This window comes from Akebia trifoliata, chromosome 12 (assembly GCF_017979445.1).
Source record: "Akebia trifoliata isolate Shusen 1 chromosome 12, ASM1797944v1, whole genome shotgun sequence".
Lineage (NCBI taxonomy): Eukaryota > Viridiplantae > Streptophyta > Magnoliopsida > Ranunculales > Lardizabalaceae > Akebia > Akebia trifoliata.
Window position 1 is genome coordinate 3,880,582 of NC_141386.1, and position 12,142 is coordinate 3,892,723.

Here is a 12,142-nt window from a genome sequence, read left to right on the forward strand (position 1 = left end):
TCTTCCAAATATTTAATTGTATTGATTTACTCAAATTATGTTCTAAAACACAGACACGTGTCAGTTTAACATGATTGTACATGTCGACATGATCAAGCATTTTTATCAGATCACACTAAATTTGGGAATGGGCCTGTAGATACCCCAATTTGAACAGTCCCCCCACTTGAAAGAATCTAAAAAATCGATTTTTCTAATAAAATTTTCCAACGAATCTAAAAAGCCCAAATCGTTGAAATGTGGCATTTTGATCAATAAACCTCTAAAGGTCCAATGTACCCACAATAAGACATGGCATGCCCCCACCTCCCCATCTTTCACCGCTCCACTCTTGGAATCGAAAATACCCCAAACCCGCTTAAAGTCCACCGACCCTCAATTCCCTAAAAAAAATCATTTTCCACCTCAACTCACCCTAGCTAAGGCCCTAACCTAACTTAACTCTAAATCTATATAACCCAAATCCTAAAACCCACTCACCTTTAAACCCAATAAACTCTACTCTAAAATGAATAAAATCCAACAACCTAAACCTTCCCTAAAAACTTAAGCCTAACACACCAAAATCCACATCTACATATCATTATTTACATCAACCAATCAACATTTGATTATTAAATAGACACTTGTCCTCACCACAAATCACTCCCAAAAATCATTATACCCAATCTAACCCATCACTTCTTTTTAACAAAATCACCCCTACATTTCATATCATAAACCTAACCCATCACATTTCTCTAACTAAACTACCAACCCACATTACAATCCACATCATAACCCATACATTTATGTCATCATTCACTTTAAACTTATTCTCACAAACCACCCCCCATACCCCTTCCCCCCAATAAACTCATCTAATCACTCTATCTTCGTACATTTTTGACACTTATCATCATCCCTTTTACTCTTCCAAAACCTAATCACCTAACTCCTAACACAACTCATTTCCTTAACCAAACACCACACTCCCTCATCCTACCTAACACTCAATCTCATTCTTTCAACAAAATACCACATCATCTTACCTCACCAAACACTAAATCCAAATGGGTTGGGAAAGATACAACCCATTTGGATAAAAAACTATCAATTTATCCTCATTCCATAAATACCCTCACCACAACTCTAAATTTCACACCCTTCACCTTTAAACCTAATGTCATTTTATACTCTTTTACCTTTTCATCCCTCAAAAGTAACATTTTATCCTTATAAATATCACATCTCACCTCCTAAAAAAGGTATCAAGTCTAAGACTTTAAAAAAATCTTACAATTCTCTTCTATTCAACTCTCATCCTCTTTAATTACTTTTTAATTTAACATTACACTCTCATAATTCACTAAGGACTCAAAGAAGGTGAAGAATAGAAGAATAAGAAGAAGAAAGAGAACAAGAACAAGTCAAAGCCTCAAGGCAAGATTGAGGATACATACCCCCCCCCCTTTTTTATTCCCTCTGCACTTCCCTCTTCTACCTCCCCTTTCATCTTTTTTATTTTTCTTTTTTTTTAAAAATCCCTAAGATGTGATGTTTTCCCTCCCTTATCTCTGATAAATCAAACTTCGATTTGGTCGAAACTATAAGGGTTGTAACTACCTTAAAAAAAAAATCATTTTAAATCCTTCAACTCATTTTAAAGCAATTGGTATTCAGGTCCTTTCTCAACCTGTGAGAATGGACCCACAACCATTAGTCAACATTTTTCCAAAAAGAATGTGTTGCTCCCAATGCTAAATTTATATAAGGATCATCTCCTTCAATAAAATGATCTCTATAACTTGAGTCAATAACAAATCCCTACTTAGGGTACGAGTCGTCAATCATGCGACATTTTTTCCTTTTATTATTTATTTCGTTTTATCCAAAAATGATCAAGTTATTTTGAGGTTACCACCAATGGGTTGAGAGAAATGGGTGTTTAACACCTTCCCCTTTTTCTAATCGAACCGCTTACCTAGATCTTGGGTGGATTGGTGTTTCATCTGTACGAGAGTCACTAAATGCCAAAAAATAACATTTTTTCTAAATATGTACCTCGGGTGACTATTCACACCCTTTTACCAAAAAGGAATGGTGGTGACTCCAAATCCTGGTAGTTATGATCTTTGAAAATCAAAAAGCATGTATCTACAAAGCCTATTAACATTCATTTGTCAAGAATTTAAATTTTCAAGGTAATCCAACTAATACAATCATGTATCATGGTTGTGGAATTGGGACAATACTTCTTTATAATTTCACAGATATGTTATATTTTTATATTTTCATTCAATTAGATGTTTGTATTGAATTCCTTGAATCCAATGAAAAAACTCAATAAATAATGTGGGCAATTTAGGATGTCAACGAGTAATCATTTACCTGGAATCAAACCGGAACTGAAATTGAAAATACCAAGTTTTGATTCCATTAAAAATGGAATTGATTAGAGCCAGGTCTAATATGGAATCAAACCATTATAAGAATTGGAACCATTAGGTTCTATTTGATGGGTATCTGTGGGTACCTGAAATCAATTTATTTTATTATTTACTTTTATATTATACATTATGAAAGGTTTATTCTTCAAATTTCATATAAACTAAATATTGGAGCTTAAAATGGGTCATTTCTTCTTAAATTTATTACTTGGAAAGGAGATGAATTTTTATTTTTGAAAATAAGTCATTAAATTATTGTTTAGCCGGAACAAATTATTAATAAGTTGATAATTTGCAAATACTATGTTAATGTTTAGAAGAATTTTTTTATATAATGATTTTGAAATATTTTTTTTTCCATTCAATTCTTGAGAATCGAAACCGACAGGTACCTGTGATTTTTAGCGGTTCTGGTTCCACTTATTTTAAAATCGGAACCGACAATAATCAAAATCGAAAAAAAAAAGTAGTTATAGTTCTAATTTTCATAGGAACCAAATCGAACCGAACCATTAACACCCCTAGTGCTATTTAGGTTTTACATATTTAGAGTTAGGGTAAATTACACTTCCACCCCCTAAGGCTTAGCATAATTCTATGTCGATGCCCAAATTTTTTAACTGTTGCACTTACCTCCTTTATAGTTATCTAATAGATTCACTTGCCCCCTTCCATCTAATTGCCATCAACCGAACAGTTAAAAATGATTTTTTTCCTTTTTATAAAGATCATTTTACTTTTTTCTATATGTTACTTTTTTTTATAAACAAAAAATACCCCTGTGAAAAATGGGTTTACTTGTGAATGTTTAGAAGGGAATGTTTTTATAGTTATAATTTTTTTTATATAAGAAAATAAATTAAGAATGGTAAAACAGTAAAATAACATCTGAACTCTAACACAATGTGTGAAAGATAGGACTAAAACTTGGACGAGCCCAAACTCACTGGGTTGAACTCGACCTTGGGTCATGTCTAAGCATAGTTAGTTTGGGTTCGGTATGGGGTTTGGGAAAACTAAACAAAAAAATGTCGACTCAAATCAGGTTAGGCACGGGCATAGGTATCGGCCAACTCGATTTGCCTGAACCTGAATTTAATATGATTATAATTTAAAAATATTTCTTATCTTGATTTTTCTCACACTCATAATTTATATTTTAATATTTATGTTTTTTTTTTATCTATATATCAAAACTAATATGTGATTATTTTCATTAGATAAATAATTATTTTGTTCTTAATATTTTTGTATTTTCAAAATTTTCAAAAGTTTTAAGTTTAATTTAAAATAAACCCAAAGGCCTTAAGTGGACCCATGGTCGATCGTAAGGGTCATTTGACAAATTTCCATGCGAGAATTACATCATTTGTTATTTTTGTTAAATCTTAACCCACTCCCCTAACCTTAATGTCCAAATTCACTTCTCAACCTAAATCAACACAATACCTAAATCAACACAATACCTAACTCTAATACCTAGTCCCTTTTAAACCTAATACCAATACCTGAGTCAATATCTATTCTATTTTCAATTCATTACCTAAGTCCAATACCTAAGCTCATTATCAATATCCAAACTTTAAAATTCCATGGTCTTACACATTCTCCTAAAAGTATATACATGTCACCCTTCAATTGACCTAATTTTAAATTTATATCATTACCATTATTTTTTAAATTATTTAGAAGATAATCAAAGTCTACTTTTTATCTACCACATTACATTTAAACATGCCACTCTCTCGTTCATCATCCCAAAAGTTTTTCACATTTTCCATTTCCCATTTACCTTTATTTTATGTGTTATTTACTAATGAACCAAGGTCCACTTTCTATCATATAACCTTTACATATGTCACTTTCCCATTCACCTTCCAAAAATATCTTTTGTCTCTCACATCTATTTAACAAAAAAACAAAGATAAACAATGATATTAGGATTTCATCTCATATGTTCCACTTTTACCCTCATAAAAATAAAAAATCTAAAAAGAAATAACATAAATTCTCATGTCATTTGTCTTTGTTTTTAAGGTTTGATGACTTTATTCCTAAAAGTCTCACTTTCTATGAGTAAATATTACTCTTAAGCCCTCATCTCTCAACCCAAATCTCTAGCAAAATCCCTACTTAACACCTCCAACCCTCTCTCAATCCATCACTTTACTCAAGAACTCTCAACCATCTTTTAACCTTCTACTCTGCATACAAGAATCTTCAACCCCTTTTACCATAAATTACATATCATTAACATTCAACTTACCATAGACTTCAAAACTCAAGCTCAATCAAGAACTCAAGAAAAGATTTAAAGGGACAATGTGAGTTTAGGATATAGTTTGCTTTCGAATGCTTGCATTCTTTCTTATTCTAACCCTATATTTTATTTTTTTTTGTAGAAAGTCATATTATGATATGAAACATCCTCTTCTATCCTTAGTAAGTTAGATGTAAATATTGGGCATGTAATGCTTAGGGCGGTTTGATCGAAAATGGTGGGAGTTGAAGTCATTCTTAACCCATTAATTTCTTATGCATGATTATGTACACAACATGCACATACCACACATTCTTAATCATGATGAATAAATGTGTAACTCTCTAGTAGGGTAGAAATACTAAGTTTCTAATTAAATATGTACGCATCAAGGTTATGGATTTAAAGGAATTTCATGCATGGAACCTCTCTAAAATCTTAAACCAACATCCTTACTTATGTAAAAGTGACGACTTCTTAGGATATATTTTTTATAGGGTATTCTCACATGTCAACACTAACATTAAATCCTCTTCTAAAGAGGTACACTTCCACTATTTGCACACACCTACCTTTTTCATACATCTCTTTTGTCTTTTTTTATAACTATCTTTAAAAAATGGTCAAGTCTAAAAGGTAACCATCTTAAGTGGAGAGATTGAGATGACTAACACCTTTCTCATTTTCTAACCGAACCTCCTTATCTAAATCTTAGGTAGATCATCTCATTTTTCATGAACGAAAGTCAATATAATGTCATGTAAAAATGAATTTTCTAAAAAAAACTAATTTAAATCCCCATTTGCACCCATTTTCAAAAAAAATAATGGTGGCAACTCCAAACAACATAGTATTGAAATTCGTATGAACATTTCATGTCTACAGTTTCTTTTAAGTGTAATTCTATATTATCACATAATGATTATATTATAATTTTTAATATATTTTTTTTCTTGAAAATTATGATATTAATAAAAAATAATTATCTTAGTGAATCATATCATTTTCCTTCTCATTTTAAATTTACTTGTAATTTTATGTATATAAACTTTTGAAACATATTTTTAGAAAAAATAATTATAAATTTTTAATATTTTTACACACCACTTATCTTTTTATAAACCCTTTTCAATACTAAATTACCTAGTACCAATGAGGACTGCATTAACCTGAACAATCCGACTTAATTAAGATTCGGGTTGGGCAAGTGCATGGGTTGATCTCCAACCCGTCCGAGTTGCAGTCCTAGTTAAAGGGTAGGTGATTGTAATTATAAAATGTTAGGGGATTAACATGGAATTATGTCACATCAAAGGGGGTTAAAATGTAATTTACCTTAATAATTATTATGCAATGACTACCCCAAATCCCTCCAAATGTAAGCAAAAGATCAGAGAATAATATTTTCTTTTAACTTGGCCTCTTGTGAATGATCAAATCTCATTGTCTAATAATCCACATACCCAACAATTATGAAAATGATGTGGCCCAAAGGAGATAACGATTTTTACTTTGGTCATTTGGCGTATTTGTTGGGTTTGTATCATTTAGTATAAAAACAACAAACAAGAAGAGTGACCTGAGGAACATACGATCTCGGGGCCCAAAAAGAAGTATACCAAAGTGAAAAATCATCACAAAGTGACCAGTAGGAATGTTCATAAAAGGGACGACCGGCCTACAAAACCTTAGAAACCCAAAAAAAAGTGTATCGGACGGATAATCGTCACAAATTGGACCACTATAAAGGTCAATTGTGAAGCTTGGTGGTATGTTAAAGACCCTAAATTGATAAAGACTTAACTTCTCTTACCACTAACGCCTAGGTATTTTTGGTATATTGGTTTTGTTGGTCAGGATGAAATAATATTAAATCCAACGGTTAGAATCACACGATCAAAAGTCGAAGTTGGATGATCAATTTATGAATCAGTGGGCCCAAAAAAGATAAGAGTTACACGTGGTAAGAGTAGAATAGGGAACACGTGTTTGTGAATTGTGATGATCACCTCAACTGTCCTTTTCTTTAATTGAATTTTTCTCTGCGTCCCCAATAGAAGAAGAAGACCGGGGACCAAGAGGTCTGTCTGGATAATATCAGATATTAAATAAAAAATAAAGACAAAAGATCCCGGATTTTAATGACCCTCCTCAACTACATTTAAATGGCCCCCACAGATCCGTGCTTCAAACCTTATCATGTCTTTTCAGGATAATTAATTAAAATATATTATATTCTTAATCATTTGTTTATTTTATATTAATTTTTTAAGTCCTCGAAGGATGAGACCAAGTTGATAATGACAACCTTTAAATTAATTTAATAGGAAAACTCCTGTGTCCAAGCAACGCTCGAGATGGGAAGACATAACATCGACGCAGATCTCTAGGAAACCTTTAGACTCTGAAGGTCGAGACGACTGGGACGAGTCATCCGCCCATCTTGTCCAACTTTTTAAAAAGTAAAGAGTCGACCAGGTTCGCTTGTGATTCACGTGAGCCTTATTGTGTTTTAAGAAACTAAACAAATAGTTATGATTGATCTTTAAAGATACGTATTATTTAGTCATGCCCCTCTAAATAAATAAATATTTGAGACACCCAATAATTCCAAACTGATGACATACGCCTTGACCGTGATCTTCACTTATCAACTAATGACAAAATGACCTAAACACCCTCATTTCAACCTCCTTTCACAAAACACTTAAGATGTTTCCTCCCAAAACCAATCCATCTTCGAAAAATGACATCTTGATGGAAGTAGTATATTAGAATAGAAGGGTTGAAAGTGGAAACATTCCTCATTAAATAATTTTTTACATTTTACATATACATATCTATATATATATATATATATAGGGTCACGTTATTACGACCCCCTTTGCGACACACCTTTTTGTCTTATATGGGAAAAAATATTTGGTGCCAGGATGATCCCCTCACCATAGAGATCATCCTCACAAAAAATCAGCCCATTCCAAACATTTTTTCCCATATAAGACAAAAAGGTGTGTCGCAAAGGGGGTCGTAATAACGCTGTTCATATATATATATATATATATATATATATATCTCGAGGAATAAGATCCGTGTACACAAAATTATTCATAAAGTTACATGTTTTATTTTATATAAATAAAAATGTATGAAATGAACTAATTTTTTGAACTAATTTTTTTTTTTTTTTTTTTTGTAAGAATAATCTTCATGATGGTAAAATCATCTTTACCAAAAGAGATCGTCTTTATCAAAAATCAGTCCATTATGAAGCTTCTAACCCCAAATCTAGAAATTAAAAAATTTTAAATCGTCTAATTTTTATAAATCACTTTTAATAAAATTAAAAATTTTAAAATAAAATAATTTTTTACAAAAAATGATCGCTCACCAGAGATCATCCTCATCCTCATGAAAAATCAAGTCCATTCAAAATCTTTTAAAATCTTTTTAATCATATAAGACAAAAATATTGTAGTTTATGTGCCTACATAACCCCACCCATATAGGATTAGGATCCACATATATATATATATATATAAAAGCAAATTCGACGACATTGACCTAAATGCCCTCGTCATGTCCCCCATGGAAAATGACCTGTTGTTCATAAATGTAATTGCCGAAGATGAATTATCTTTTTGTCAAGTAGGCTAAAAAGACCATTTTAGGAAGAAAAATCAAGTTTTTTAATTTATTTTTTACTCTCGTTATATGTATGTTGAAGACGATGGCATAGATTAATTAAGATTTAGTCTATTATGAAAGACTAAAGTCCATGGTCATAAATTTAGAACGATGGTAAGTAGGTCAATTAAGATTTAGTCTATTACGAAAGACTCAAGTCAATGGTCATATCTTCAGATCAAGAAGATACGGGGGTATGTCAAATATTTAGAGTGCTTAGAAGAGTATTGTCTAAATCACCCTACAAAAAATTATTTAATTGGTGATTAATTGAAAATTCAGAAAAATATATCACATTAATTGATTAGAGATGAGAGAACAAGCTGCATAATTTTCACATAATAGAAAAAGATCAGATCAGAAATTAAAAAAAAAAAAAACAAAACAAAACAAGAAAAATTCCCAAAAAAATAAAATAACATAAAGCATCATCGATCGATCGACCATCTCTTCTCCTCTCTTCTATACAAATTTCCATAATTTTCTTTAATTTCTGAACCTCTCAGAACAACAATACTTCCATAACCATCCATCATTCATTAGCTTTTACTATATTCACATTGAAATCTTCAATTTCAATAACATAAATCTCTTCTCATCCTCTTATCAAATATTCACAAATCTGAAAAATTAGGGCAACTTTTCTTGACCCCAGAAGAGATTTTTACCCAAAAAAATCAAAACGAACTAAACCCCATTTCAGAAACTCACTTAACCAACTCAGAAATCCACCCAACATCAGGAGCTGGACCTGGAACAGACGAGTCAACTCGATCCTCCCTCCCGAGCGAGTTCTCCTTACTCAGTTTCTCAAACATTTTAGCACGTATTTCTCTCCCAGACTCGACTCGGTCCATTGTGGGTTCCTCCTGGATAGAACTTCCCCTATCCCAGAAATCCATATAACCAATTCCTGACTGAGTTGGTGTCCGAGTTGGTGTTGAGGGAAGACTATTAAAAGCGGGTCGAAGCGTCGACCCACCCCTAGGAGACCCAAACCCAGATTTCAGCTTACTAAGTTGAAAATTACGAAGAGAGACCACCATTTCATTGATCGAGTTAGAACCCAAAGATCGACTTAGAGATGGAGTACTAGGTGACATGGGTGGCGAGTCAGACGGTGGTGAAATCGGAGGAGAGTACAGACTCGAACCCTGAGACCCTCTAACAAAATACGAGTCAAGAGCGTGTCGAAGTGGTGATCCATCGTAAGACGGCGGTGACTCCGCCACAAAACCTGCTCTAGGACTCTGTTGAGACAAGACTCGGAGTTGCTCTTGCGTATGAGCGAAAAAACAGACTCGGCGTCTACAATTAGTCCCATCTTTACAAGGCTGCGTACGATAGCGCGCAGGATGTAACCAACACTCAAATACGCCGTGTGCGTACTCACACGAATCTCCTCTTTTACAGTTTCCCTTACGAAAGTCAGGACAAGCGGTTCCAGAATAATGAAACTTACGTGGATCCCTTCGACGCGCCTTCTCACCTGGATGCGCGTATGGACACTCGGTCCAGTCGTGAGACCGTCCACGCGCGCACCTGCGCACTTTAAACTCATACATACGGAACTCATCACACGAGAACGCATCAATCGGTATATCTGACTCACGACTCGTTATATCCGACTCAGTTTCCACCTCGTTTGATGGAAGGAAACGTTGCAGAGCTAATAGTGCCTCGGCTGACATAAACGAAGGAGAGTACTCACCACTACAACGGCTTCCGCTAACATTGCCGTTAAAATTAGCGGAGATACCGCTAACGGGGAGAGGAAAGAGCATCCCATCCGTTGATTCATCAAAGATGGGCCATGGAGGGACGTGGATCGTTGGATTTGGACGATTTTCTTCACCGATCATCATCATCTCTGTTATCTTTGTCTTCGGACATGGAACATGGTAGAAGACCTGAGAAGGGTAGCTGAATATAAAGAGGTGGTTTTAACTTAACCAGGGTTAGGTTTACTTTGGATACATTTAACCATGGTTAAGTTAAAAAATCTTTTTCTAAAACTAGTGGCGGTGGAAAATATCCGATATATCGGTTGAAAATCACGAGGTTTTAGCGTGAATTTGAGTAAAAGAGTGAAAAATAGAAAATTCTAGATCTCATGTATTACAAGGCCATTCGTTGGACGTTAGTCGTCTGACGTAGTTCAATGTAGTAAAAACTACGAAATTATTTATATTATTTAAATAGGACACGTGGTATTCGGGAAGCGGGTGGCAGACATGCAGAGCAGGCGTATGCTCGGAATTCCTGGGTCTGAGGCCACGTCTCGAGAATCTAAAACTAGCTGTACGAAATACTTTGCTACAAAAGAGACGCATCAAATATGGTATTAAAAAAGTGCTCATATCCGAATTAGAAAGTTTTCACTCGGTCCATGCTCGGCTGACGTGTTACAGACACGGAATCATAAATCTATTTCACCGAGATGCACAAAAGAAAGTCTTTTATGGAGATTTACATTGATGTATCCCAATAAAATAGATCTAGAGTTCCATGTCCATAACACGCCAGCCGAGTATTGACCAAGTGAAGACTTCCGAGTTAGAAAATCATTATTTATATTGGTAAATCTCACTTATCAGTGGGCTTAGATTGGGTCGTAAGACTGCCAAACAATCGGGTTTGGATCGAATCACCATCGTTCTGGACCAACCCAATAAGGACTGGATTGAAATTTTTCTGATAAGAATCGGATAGGACCCATGTTGGATCGGATTTTTATTGGATATTGATATTAGGAACCAAATTCTACGTCAAATCATTTCCAATTTCATATTAAATATATAAACAAGCTTTTTTTATATTTTATAATATAATTTACATGCTTTCATCGAGATCTCATTGGTATCAGGATGAAAAGCATCTATGCTTCTAATACACATCTGTTGAGTTTAGTCCCACATCAGACACAAATTGCCTTATCTTTCTTCTTATAAGCTCTTGAACCTTTCCACTCATTATCAATTGATTCTAAGTTGGACCCTCAAATTTATCATGGTATCAGAATGATCATTTCTTTCCTTTAGGTTACTCGGTTCATATCTCCTTGTGTTTTGGTCCAGTCTGACCCATACGTGTGGGGACATGTTGAGTTTAGTCTCACATCAAACACAAATTGGCCTTGTATCTCTCCTTATAACCTCCGAGGCCTCCCCACTTATAATGCATGAGATACATCATATCATTTTCAATGTATGGTTGAGGTGGTGATTGAGTATAAAATATTTAGTAATATCTATTAAAATATTCTAAATTAGGAATTATAGATAATTAGTATGTCTATATTAGGATAGTTTCTAATATCTTGATTAATGTAATTTCTTTAAATACCCTAATAGGATTCATGTAAAATTCATCCAAGAATATTCAAGTCCAACATGTCCCATCTTAAAGTTTGGTCTAATACTATGAAGTACGGAGATGAGATTCACGTATTTTATTGATCCAAAAATTACTTCAATGATTGAAACATCGAAGTCAGAAAATATTTCATTGCATTTATTTTTTCTTTAATTATTTTGTTTATATTTAGTTCAACATTAATCACGGAAAGAATGTCTTTTCATTTTTAAATTCATTAAGTTCAAAGCTTTGAATAAATATAAAATAGACTAATAAACACTATAAAACGTCACATACACGCACAAATACACACTCCACTGCGCTCGAATTCAAATTTGGATATAACTGAATTTGAACTGATAAGTATCCGTTGACAACCCTAGCTTCTAAGCACAAGACCAGGAAAGCA

The 12,142-nt window shown here is 33.6% G+C and overlaps 1 protein-coding gene across 1 annotated transcript; it reads right to left on the bottom strand.

Annotated features, from left to right (window-relative positions):
- Window positions 1-8,653: 8,653 nt before the first annotated feature.
- Window positions 8,654-10,286, bottom strand: LOC147388678 (zinc finger CCCH domain-containing protein 20-like). The gene has a single exon (XM_086418926.1). The coding sequence runs from the start codon at window positions 10,242-10,244 to the stop codon at window positions 9,084-9,086; it is 1,161 nt and encodes a 386-aa protein (XP_086275052.1). The 5' UTR covers window positions 10,245-10,286; the 3' UTR covers window positions 8,654-9,083.
- Window positions 10,287-12,142: the final 1,856 nt, after the last annotated feature.

What these genes read in the sequence shown, in the direction of transcription:
- LOC147388678 (XM_086418926.1), bottom strand. Translation starts at nt 10,244, where the DNA reads ATGATGATGATCGGTGAAGAAAATCGTCCAAATCCAACGATCCACGTC.